Raw genomic sequence first — 12,618 nt, forward strand, 5'->3', positions numbered from 1 at the left:
AGATGTCTAGGGTTTTGTATTCCTCTCCTCGCTTAAAATGTATTAAAAAAAAAAAAATTTATTTGGCTTATTAGATATAATTTTTTAAAGCCTTACTTTTTTCCTAAGTATATTTTACACAATTTAAAATTAATTATATATTATTAATTAAAATAGGCCTTGCAAATATTCTACTTTTAATGGAGTAGTCTATAGTCTATAATCTATTATTTATTTATAATATATATAATTGATGACATTTGACTTTTACTTGACCTCATACTATTTTGACAGGACCTCTCCCCTCTCATTAAAAAATCCTCTCACTCTTTCCTATTTTTATTCAAATAAAAACCATGTGGCAAATAATAAATCTAAAGGTAAAAAATAATCCACCTCAAAATATACATACAGTAATGTATTTCTCTCTTTCCCAAATCCAAACCTTTCGGCAACCTCTTGGGCAAACTCACTGCCCATACCAACACCCTCAAACTGCAAAAAGCCATTAAAATGGTGTCGAAGCTTTTAGAGACACCACCAACAAGTCATCCAGAGATGGAATTTAGGTGAAATGGTAAAAGGTGTGAATAAGCCAAAGAAAATGTGTCATTTTGAGAGAGTGTTAGGTTCTAAAAGTTTTTAACAAATGGCAAATCGTGAACACAAAATTGTCTAGATATAGATCTTAGAGTCTATAGGTATTATTAGACAATGCTCAAGGTGATACAAGTCAAGATCCAAGAATAAGCAAGTTGTAGAAAAAAGAATTTGAAATCTGCTTGGTTTGATCGATTGAAAAACAGGTTCAACCGATCAAAACACGGGTCTGCAGAATTTTAAGTCGGCCCAAACAGCAGTTCATGCCCAAAAAGGATTAGGGTTTTAGATCTACTTCTTCTAATATATAAAGGAAATCCTAAGCACGTTTTTAAAAGGCTTTTTAGAGAGAGAAGAGTGTGTCTCTTTTGTATCTAGGGTTTTGTACCCAAAAAGCTCTCTTATGTCTTCTACCAGTGTTATTCCTTGAAAAATCTCAAGTTCCGATGTTGTAGAAGTTGTTGCCTTCTCTAGTCATCAAAGGTGCTAATGATTTAAACTTTCAAGGGTGGTCTTGGAGTCATAAATAGGAGAGTTTGTGTATTTTTATCACAAGTGTGGGTGCTTGTGTTGCAAAGGCCTTATAAAGAAAGAGTCTGTGGATTCGAAGCTTGCACATGGTTATGTCAGTAAGTTTTACATGTGGTAGTAATAAGATGTTAGTGGTCTAAGTCTTATTGTAAACTTCAATTCTCTATAGTGGATTTGCTTTTTACCTTGAGGATAGCTAGGTTCAATCCTCCCTAGGTTTTTTTCCAGTTAGATTTTCCTAAGTCATCATATCATTGTGTTCTTTATTTTCTACTACTTTACATGATATGATTATTTTCTTTTAACCTAAATTTGAATAATAAACCTAAGTATTCACTTGGTTAATTAATTAAGTTAAACAACTTGTGTTAAGGGGTCTAAAAACCTATAGAGAGGACTAAGGTGTTTGATTTGGAGACAACAACTTGACAAGAAATCCTTAATACAGTCCTGAGCACAATGAAATCATATCAATTCTTCCAAAAGCATAACTTAAGAAATCATGCTCTAGTACCATGTTAAATTATCAATTCTCCTAAAAGTTTAACTTGTTAGTAGATGATAAATTTAATCATTTAAACGTATAATTTTAACAGAGACATGCAAAAAGAATTGGTAAAATAACTGGTTCTATTGAGAAGCTTTGGTCTAAAAAAATCGTTTCTTTTTAAACATATATTTGACATTTTTTCTATTGCTAAGTGCTAACCAAATATTCCACGTTTTTTTTTTTTTTTGGAATAAAATTGAGAGGAAAGTGGAGGATTTTTAATGGAAGGAGAGTCAGACCCTATTTTGACACATAAGTTTTGTGTCCTCACAATCTTACACACCAATATTCTAGAGTGTGTGTGTATATATAATTAAACTTAAATTCTATTCTATATTTAAATTCTCAATAAATGATAAAATAGATAGTTCAATATACAAACATAATCATAATAAATAACTATTAATGATTGTCATAATTAATTATTAATAGTTTTTTGTGGGGACCAGTTAATTAGGAAGTATTGTTAAAGCAATATTAATTGGGCCTATGGCCTAATCCGAGGATGTTAAACCATCCGAGGAGGCCCAAATAAGGTCATAAGGGGAATGAAATGGAGGAAGGAGTAGAGACAAAGTAAGATAGGGCCCAATAACCGTCCGAGGATAAAAACCTTCTCGGCAACATGTGTCCAAGGTGAATCTGAGTGCATTATCATCGCAAACTTACTTTGGGGTTACATCATAACTAAGGGTAGGACATTGGACCAGGGATAAGAATAAAAAGGTAGACAAATATCTTTAAAGGTTGCTACCTCCGCATTAATTGCCTCTCAACCAACTCTCTGACTGCATTAATGTGGAAGTGATGCCTGAACAATGATTAAGCAGCCTTACAGCTACTGGATGATAGTTCTAGGAAGTGTTGGATGGGACAGGAAGGAATCCCCCGAATCTAACCTACACGTGTGTGGTAAAGATGACACCAAAACTGCAGTATTTAACGTAGAAAAATGCACTGAGAGGAGAACTCTGGTACAATTTTATTTAGAAGAAGACCATATGAAACAAACTACTTAAGCTATGGCGAAGGTAGATTTCTGAGGACACTTGTGTTAAACCGTCTTGGAACGTTAAATCTAATCACTTTTCTTCTAGGATAGATCTAGTTCTTCTGTCCACGCTCTACAAATTTATTGTTTGGACCGTTAGTGTTTGAGCTCAATCCGGTTTTGGGACCAATACAATTTCAATCCTTACAGTTTCATATAAAAAAAATCATAATAAATACGTATAAATAAATTTTATAATGATCAAATTTCATATTTAATATTTTATATACAAACACAGTCATAATAAATATTTATTAATGTTTATCATAATTATAAAGTTTCATATTTATGTACAAAATAAAGAGAGTGATTTAAAAAAAAAAAAAAAAATCATATTTTATTGAACTTTCTTATACATTGAACGAGTTAATGAAAAACTGAACGTGTCATTCCCGGGACCAAAGTACATGTCCAACCCATAGTCTCTTTCGCAAAGCTCATTAGGTGGTTTTCACTAATATGGAGGGTCTATCACCACTCACCAAGCAGGCTGGGGCTGTAAACAAGCTGAGCTACTTGAGCTTAGTTAGAGAGTGACTTTGGAAAGTTAAGTTGAGCAGCCAGCTACTTGTCTCAAGTTTTTCATTAAAATGTTTTAAAAATAATTTCTATTTCCTAACAGCTTAGTGGTACTTTTTTTTTTTGAGGTGAAACTTAGTGGTATTCTAATATTATGTTTGTTTTACAATTCCTCATACTTCCCACTGCTACTAAAAAACGGAAGTAATAAGTTGATGTAGGGTTAATAGTATGAGAGAGGTTAATGGAAAGAGGGAAAATCGAATTAACGTTGATCAGCCTGATGGTTTATGTCCATATAAAACATTTTTAGTGGCTACATGTTTGTTATATTGGATTGTGTCTTACAATAGATCTATTGGGTCTTAACTCTAAGCTAACCATAAACTAACTCTAAAGCGTAGTATAAGTTAGTCTGTGTAATATAAGTATTGCAGTAAAATAGTATAAGTTGTGCAACGAATACATAAAAGAGCATGTATCCAATCCATATAGAAATGAAAAAAAAAAAAAAAAAAAATTGGCTCTATTAGGTTCTAGAAGTTTAGAACAATTGGCAAACTATAAGTACAAACTTGTCTAGATATAGATTCCTAGATCTATAGGTTTGATTAGACAATGCTCAATGTATTATAAGTCAGAACACAAGAACATACAAGTTGCAGAAAGTAGAATTCAAATTATGTGAAATCCGACCGAACGAAAATCAAAGAATTCAAATTCAATGAAATCCGACTGATTGAAAATTGTAGACATGAAATTTCTGCAAATTTCTATTTTAGCCCAAACTCTGCTTAAACGTTTTGGGTTTTAAGTGAAACACTTCTAGTATATAAAGGAAAATCCTAATTACGTTTTCAGAGCTTTTTGAGAGACTTTGGAGGTGCTCTTGTGAGATCTAAAAGGTATTATGCCTTCCTTTTTCAAAGTCACTACCAGAAATCATTTTCATATCATTAAATCCGGTAGATCTGAAGTTGCTACAACAAGATTAACAACTGTTAATGATCTAAACCTTCAAGGGTGGTCTTGGAGTCACACATTGGAGAGTTTGTGTTGCTAAACCTTTGAGTGGGATCTCAAAGTCACAAGTAAGGGTGCTTGTGTTGGTGTAAATCCAAGAAGAGAATGAGTTCGTAGATTCGAAGTTTACACGTGGTCGTATTAGTAAGTACTGGAGGTAGCAATAGATTTAAGTTTAAATCTGATTGTAAAAATTTCAATTCTCTTATAGTGGATTTGTTTTACCTTAAGGATAGTTAGGTCAAATCATCTCCAGGTTTTTACCTTGAAATGGTTTGTTTCATCAATTTTCCTGGATCATCATATCGTGGTGTTATTTACTTTTCCGCATCTTTACATGATATGATTTATTTGTATTTAACCTAGAACTGAATAATAAACCTAAGTAATCACTTGATTAATATATTAGGTTAAACAATCTGGTTTAAGGGGTCTAAACAAACAAATAGGCTCATTGATTGTGGCTAAATATTTTTCATTTTGGGGATTTAATGATTTCTCTAAAAGAAGAGGAGAAGAGCAAATTCATCATCATTCATTCCCCTTTTAACTATTTCTATTTAGAATTTTTTATTTAATAATAGTAATAAAGATAATAAAATAACACATAGAATAGATAAAAATTAATGGTTTGAATCATGTACCAACAATCAATATCCATCCAAACATTTATTTATTTATATTCCAAGGCATCTTCTCTCTCTCTCTCTCTCATTAAAAAAGGAAAAGAAATATAAAGAATTGACAAGAAGACAATGGATTTAGGTATAGTTTATATCAATATCATGAGTAGGAAGAAGAGTTCGAAATTGTAATATGCATTCCTTCTTCAAAGGAAAATGCTAAAGATGCTCTAAATTTTATTATATGAGGTTTATAAATTAATATGAGAATGATCATGTTTGATGAATTTCCACGTGTTCATGTAATTTGTGGGGTTTTATTTGTATTGAGTTGGTGAGGTGAAGTTGTCAAAGTACATAGACTGAAGTTTGCTGTTGAAGAATTTCGCTCCTGCAAACTTCATGGTAAGAGGTGAACTGAGGGATGAAAATTATGTTTGAAAAAAATATTTAAACCATGAGTTTGACCCTCTCTCTTACAACACTTTGGAGGAGCGAACTTCAAGGATGAAGGAACCTAAGAAAGTTCAGTTATTATTCCCCGTTAGCCTCATTATATATGATCCCATTTCCCACAATTTTACACACCTAATTCCCACAGAGAGCATTCATAAACTCTAGAGAACTCTAGAACTTAAACTCTTATCAATCTCCACACCTTATCTTTTTCTCAATTGCCAAAAGGGAGGGAATTAAATCCATTACACACAAATCAACCTTTAGAGTTATTGTGTTGATTGGAACTTGTAGGAGCTGGAGTGCATTGTTTACTTCATAGTTTGGAAGGTTTTGTATGTATGATGCGTTGCAACTATTTTCTCTAGTGGATCATTTGGTGTTGTGACATCCCAGAGAGGGTTTTTAACCCAGTTTTCGGGTTTTCGTCTTCGTTAACACGTTTTAGTGTGTTGTGGGTGTGATTAGCTTTATGTTTATCCATGCATGTATGTTAATGTAAATTGGCTAACTGCTTAAAAAACTACACTTTAAATTATTCAATTTTCTAAAAACCATAATTAGTTGTAAAATTTGGAGTTAAAACAACTTAGTGTGTGCTAAAAACACTGTCAGTCGGTTCAACCTGTTGAACCGGGAATTAGACCTAGAATCGATCTAGTCGAAATTGGCAAAAGACTTGTGAAAACTGGTCAGAATTGGGTTAAACAGGAAACCGGCCTCTTTTTCGGATTTTTGACCGGTTTGATTTTTAAAACCATGGCTACAAACTCTAAACACTGATGAAGAGTTCAACTCTCTATCCAACTCCAAGGGAAAATCAATCAATAAGAAAAGACACATTCATAGGAATAGTTCGAATTATTGCACGTGTATGTGTGTGTATAAATATATATATATATATATATATATATATATATATATATATATATTTAGCAGCGATACACTTCATGCTTAATGATGTAGACTCTAGAAGCATTCTGTCAATTTCCCAGAGGATGAACATTATAACTTGCAAAGATTAGTAGATTACTACATTAACAATTTTGTTACATCAAGAAACACAATAGAGTTCTTCTCAAAAAAAAAAAAAGAATACAATTATACAACATTATAAATAATAAAAATATGAAAATGTGAATAATACTTCCAAAATGGAAAATTCTTGGTTGTTGCAACGGGCAAATTGGCATTAACAAGAACATCATTTAGAATAAATGCAATTAAGAGTCTATTTGGTAAAACATTTTATGATAACAGATACAATTTTAAACATAAACACACAGATCTAGCAATTAGTATCAAAATGCAAAAGCAATCTTAACCCCAATTATTTGAGATTGGCTATGAGTCTTCAGCAAATTAGTTAGAATCGGTTTTCTAAGTTTGTTTTGCAAAAACGAAACATTAATTATAATTCTATAGGGTAGGTAATTAAGGAGTCTTACTTCCGCATTGATCTCCAGGTTTGAGTAGTGACCCGCTGCAATAGTTAACGACGTAAACAAAATCGTCCATGTTGTAAAGATTTACAAGTTCCTTGGAAAGACCCTTGCATATGCATGGAATTGTAAGTTTACTCACTCTCAGGCAACATAAATTGCTGGGTCTAATGTACTCTGGCCCGCCCTTACCGTGCACACATCTAGTCAAGAAACCTGAGGTGTCAAGAGCTTGACATTCCCTTGCATATACCTCATGAACATTGCTATCCCACAAGACAATGATGGTTAAGACTGTCATCTCTGTCTTTCTCTCAAATATTGGCTTACCTCCAGTATTGGCTTACCTCACTAATTTAGATGGTTCACCACTCACCAGGCAGGCTGGGGCTGTCAATGTCATACAAGCTGAGCTACTTGAACTACTTGAGCAGCCAGCTGCTTGTCTTCAAGTTTTTCATTTAAAATAAAATAAAATAAATGATTGCTATTTCCCACAACATGGTAGTTCTCTAATATTATATTTGTTTTACAATTTTTCATACTCCCCAATGCTACTAAAAAACGGAAGTTATATTAAGTAATGTTAGAATTGTTGATATAGGGTTAATAGTTTGTAAGAAATTAATAGAAATGCTCAGTCTAATAGTTTATGTCCACTATAGAATATCTTAAGTGGCTACATGTTTGTTATAGGATTGTCTCTTACAATATAGATCTATTGGGGATTTATGTAGAGAGCTTAACTCTAAGTTAAATATAAACTAACCTTCAAGCGTAGTATAAATTAGTTTGTGCAATGTAAATATTGCGGTAAAATAGTATAAGTTGTGCAACAAATACATTAAACATGAATTGATATCTCTAACATCCCCTCAAACTCAATGTAGAAGCTTGAAAATACCTTGAGTTTGGAAATAAAGTTTGACTATGTAGGAAAGCGGGCAATACTGAATCAAATGTAGAATGAATTGAACTTGACATGAAGTAGAATGCATGAGATAGCTGTTGACAATAGTGAGTGACAACTATCAACGATAGCTGGGGGCTGACAGGGTGAGCAAGATCTAGAGCAGGGAATGTCAGTGACAAAGTGGGTCGTTGCAGGTATTTTTTTCAATCCCTATTGAACAGTTGGTTTCAACATTAATGAGGTTTATAAAAGAGAAAAGGGATGGAAAATCAAAAGAGAGAGAGAGAGAGAGAGAGAGAGCATTAGGGGTGGTAATAGAATATGTAAAAAATTATAAAGGATTTGCATAAAAAAAAAAACCTCAATTTTATATAAAAATCATTTAAATATATTTTAAATAAAAAGCTAATTTACACTTTTAGGACAAGGTGAGGAACGAAGGGGTGAGGCGACCAAAACTAGGCCTTGTCCCGTCACCTCTTCAAGAAGGGAAGAACCTACACGGGGCAAGGCAAGTCTTGTGAGGCGGGAATCTTCTATCATCCCTAGACACGAGTGAATTGGCGATCTTTAGGGAAACACATGGTCCTGGCTCTAATTTGTTAGAATTTTTTATGCTAGGCTGATGGAGAGAAAAATAGAGAACATAAGATGTAGTTTGGCTTCACAGTTTATATCCACAATATATTACCTTAAATGGTAACATCTTCTATATTGAATTATGTGTTACAATCAAGGTTTTGAAACCCGGACCAGACCGTACGATTTGATCGGGAAAACGTCGAACCGCTCATTTTTGCGGTTCTTTTAGCCTCAAGAACTGCTCTATGGAAAAAAGTAAGGACCCGTGCAAACCGCGGTCGGACCTCACGATTCTGAGAATCATGATCAGACCGCTTCTTATGGTTCCCTACTTCCATTTGAATCTGAACATTAAAAAAAAAAAAAAAAAAAAAAAAAAAAAAAAGCCACATTACCAGTGTGGATCATGGCAACGCTTTGCCTTGATAGATTGATTCTAATTTTTTTTCCTTTTATTTCTTTTATCTTCTTAAAGCCGTTTTTTTACTTTTTCTCTGCCCCTTTGTTTCACTTGATTTTCTTTCTCCGGGCTGCTTTTACGTTTCTGACTTCTTCTCTCTCTATGCCTTTAGTTTCATTTGCTTCCTTTCTTTGGGTTGCTTTTTAGCTTTTAGGTTTGTGATGGACAACTAGGCACGTCTGTCTTGGGATTCTAATTTAAGAATTTACTTTTCAGCTTTTTAGTGCTATAACTAAGTGTGCGTTTGTTTCAGCTTTTAGGAGCTGAAACGCACGTTTATTAAAAAGTTGGAGAGTTTTGTGCGTTTGGCTCAGCCCAAAACGCAACTTTTTGGAAAAAGTTGCGTTTTGGGCCAAGGCAAAAAACGCGCTAAGAATGCACAAATCTTATGGACCACTGGAGGTCCATAAACCAAAAAGCGCATGCGCGTTTAAGGTATCCGTTGGGCTGGTTACTCAATTACCAAATTACCCTAATAAAAAGTCCTCATCAGTTCACGCCTGAAGCTCCACTCTCACACCTCTCATCTCATCTCTCTGCTCTCCAAACACAAAAAAAAATAAAATAAAATAAAATAAAAATAAAAAAAATCTATAAAAAATTCCCAAATCAGCTAAGGAAAAAAAAAATCAATCCCTTGCAAATTAGGATTCCTCAAAATGCAAAACAAAAAAACATTAGAATATAGTAAAATGATAGAATTACAGGACGAAATCGAAGCCGAATGCGTCAACAACACCGAGCTCTGGGTTCGATCAAATCGGTGAACCCCTCCCAATCAAACCCTCCGACTCCGACTCCGACCTCGACCCCATTTTCGATCTCCAAGCCCTTCCCTCTCAGCCACTCTCCGTCTCCGAACTCCACGGCCTCATCTTCGTCGCGCACTCCAATGGATTCTATGTTGCCAAAACCTGAGTGGGACGCTATGGATTCTGCCAAGAACCAACAGACGAAGTGCTAAGAGAAAAGGAAAAAAAAAAAAAAAAAAGACGAAGAAGGAGAGCTCTGAATGTTCTAGAGTTTGGAGGAATGGCAGGGAAAAAAAGGAGGAAAGAAGGATAAAACAGAAAAAAGAACGGGTACATGTGAAAAGGGCAAAAAAAAAAGAAAAAAAAGAGAGAGACGAAGAAGCAGAGCTCTGAATGTTTTGGAGTTTGGAGGAATGGCAGGGAAAAAAAAAGGAGGAAAGATGGATAAAAAAGAAAGGAGAACGGGTACTTGTGTGGAGGAGAAAAAGAGGGGAAAAAAAAAAGGAAAAAAAAAAAAGAGAGAAAGAAATGCCGTGTGTGAAGGATAAAAAAAGAGGGGGGAAAAAAGGAAAAAAGAAGAATGAAATATTATCACAATTTTTTCACAATAAATTTTAAGGGGTAGGTTATTATTAGTTAATATTGGTGAGAAAAAAAATAATTTTTTTAGAAAGAGAAAAAAATAATTTTAATAGTATGTTAAAATTAAAATTAGTATCAATTTTTATCACAATATTTTCACAATAAATTTTAAGTGGTAGGTTATTATTAGCTAATATTGGTGAGAAAAAAATAATTTTTTTAGAAAGAGAAAAACATAATTTTAATAGCACGTTAAAATTAAAATCAGTATCAATTTTTATCACAATATTTTCACAATAAATTTTAAGGGGTAGGTTATTATTAGTTAATATTGGTGAGAAAAAAATAATTTTTTTAGAAAGAGAAAAAAATAATTTTAATAGTATGTTAAAATTAAAATTAGTATCAATTTTTATCACAATATTTTCACAATAAATTTTAAATGGTAGTTTATTATTAGCTAATATTGGTGAGAAAAAAATAATTTTTTTAGAAAGAGAAAAACATAATTTTAATAGCACGTTAAAATTAAAATCAGTATCAATTTTTATCACAATATTTTCACAATAAATCTTAAGTGGTAGGTTATTATTAGCTAATATTGGTGAGAAAAAAAATAATTTTTTTAGAAAGAGAAAAATTGATTTAAGTATGATGAAGTAGTTGATTTTTAAGTATGAACCAAATTCACATCCAAAAAATAAAAAAAATAAAAAAGTATGAAATAAACTCCCTTATATATACACTGTCATTTTTGATAATTTATCCCTCAAACTGTCACTTTTATAAGTGCTAGCCAAACACTCAGCTTTTTAAAAAAACACGTTTTAATAGTTTTTACCAAACACTCAACTTTTTGAAAATGCACTTTTTCATTATGTACTTTTACAAAAAGTTGAACCAAACTCATCCTAAGTCCCTTACCTTTAATATTTTTGGTGGGGTGTTCAACTATCAATTTTAAGTTTTTGAAATGAGATTTTAGCTCTTCGGACCATGGGAACTGGGAAGAGTTGGGCTCGACATTAATATTATGTAAATGGGCTTGACCAGAAGGTGGGGCTCAAGGCTCAAGGCTTATGTAAATGGGCTTGACATTGAGGTTCAAGGTTTTGGGCTTGATAACGTCATAATTAAGTCTGGTTATTAATATTATGTAAATGGGTTTGACATTGATAAATTATTAGATATTAACTAAAATATAAATTTATAGTTTTAATTGGACTATTTTAGTTAAATTTTTTTTTTATTTGAACCAAATTAATATATTTATTTATATTTAAAATAATTATTAAATTAATTATAACGTCATCACGGTTCGACCCCGTTCAACTTCGGTTTGACCTCAAAAACCTTGAACTTCCTCCCTTTACGGTTCAATGAACGGTCTGGGTCTGAAAACCTTGGTTACAATCAGCCCATCGGGTGGTTTATAAGGAGAGATTAGCCTTAGCCAAACCATATAGTACAAATTAGTAAACTGTAATACAAAAATACCAGTTGTACGTAAAAATATATTGAACCTAGGCTAATATCCCTAACATCTAACTTGTTTAACCACACCATACAATCCAAGCTGTTAGCTAGAATGCAAAAGTTATATATTCCAATATCAATATTTTATTCTTAAATGTTCGAGCTAATAAAGATTGACTGGAGCTAGGCTTGCCTGAAATTGCTTGTAAGATAAAGTGAGCCAATTTTGAGTGATGTAAAATCGGCCTGTTTATTCTTAAAGAAAAGAAACATACATTAATACATGTCAAATAAATAAATGTATGTAAGATCTCTAACATTTCCCTTCTCTATTTTTCTCCCATTTTCATGCCCCTGGAACTGTATAACCTACAAATTAATGCACCACAAAATTAGTGTGTCCTTTTGCTGCCAAAAACAATAATAATAATTTATATATGAAAAAAAAAATGTAAGCTTACTTCCACATTTTGTTCCTGGTGCAACCTTTTTGCCACATGACCTTGCCACATAAACCACCTTGTCCACATCAATTGCATCTTCAATTTCCTTAGTAACAAGTTTGCAAACGCATGGCACATCCACAGTCTTGACCACTGCACAACATTCCCATGATGGCTTAGACTTTGCCCCAGATTTACGAACATACTTCTCGCATTGTGATACAAGGCCAAGCACATTGACCTCACAGCTTTGGGCCATGGCTTGGTGACTGCTGGAGATCATTATTTCAGAAAACGTCAACATTGCCAAGACCAGGCAATAAATTTTGAGACAAGAATTTTCCATATCTGAATCTGATACCTCTCACTGTAAACCTTATTTGCTAGTTTACACAGTAATTAACCTGTAATTAATGTTAGCCTAGATATATAGAAGAGAGTGAGTGAGGTGGTTTGGGTTCACAAGTTATGTGTCACGTAATTTTTATTTGCTTGATTGAAATGACAGAATTGGGATTGGATGGAAGGGCATAGTGCTAAATGGGATGTAAGGTGGGTTGGGGTGATTTTCGGAAGGTAGAGATAATTGAAATACTAACTAATATGATCAGACAATTTGCCCCATAATAAAATGCT

The 12,618-nt window shown here is 33.1% G+C and overlaps 1 protein-coding gene across 1 annotated transcript; it reads right to left on the reverse strand.

Moving 5' to 3' along the window:
* Nucleotides 1-11,691: 11,691 nt before the first annotated feature.
* Nucleotides 11,692-12,387, reverse strand: LOC126713747 (uncharacterized). Its single transcript, XM_050413605.1, has 2 exons — nucleotides 12,001-12,387; nucleotides 11,692-11,908 (listed from the first exon to the last, which is right to left on the reverse strand). Exons 1-2 carry the CDS (start codon nucleotides 12,326-12,328, stop codon nucleotides 11,886-11,888), a joined length of 351 nt encoding a protein of 116 aa, XP_050269562.1. The 5' UTR covers nucleotides 12,329-12,387; the 3' UTR covers nucleotides 11,692-11,885.
* Between the last annotated feature and the right edge of the window lie 231 nt (nucleotides 12,388-12,618).

The sequence above is a fragment of the Quercus robur genome, chromosome 1 (genome assembly GCF_932294415.1).
Source record: "Quercus robur chromosome 1, dhQueRobu3.1, whole genome shotgun sequence".
Classification (NCBI taxonomy): domain Eukaryota; kingdom Viridiplantae; phylum Streptophyta; class Magnoliopsida; order Fagales; family Fagaceae; genus Quercus; species Quercus robur.

Bases quoted from the DNA above. Each gene is read 5' to 3' on its own strand.
- LOC126713747 (XM_050413605.1), bottom strand. From the start codon at position 12,328: ATGGAAAATTCTTGTCTCAAAATTTATTGCCTGGTCTTGGCAATGTTG. The intron at 11,909-12,000 runs GTAAGCTTACAT...ATTAATTTGTAG, and splicing joins ACCAGGAACAAAATGTGGAA to GTTATACAGTTCCAGGGGCA.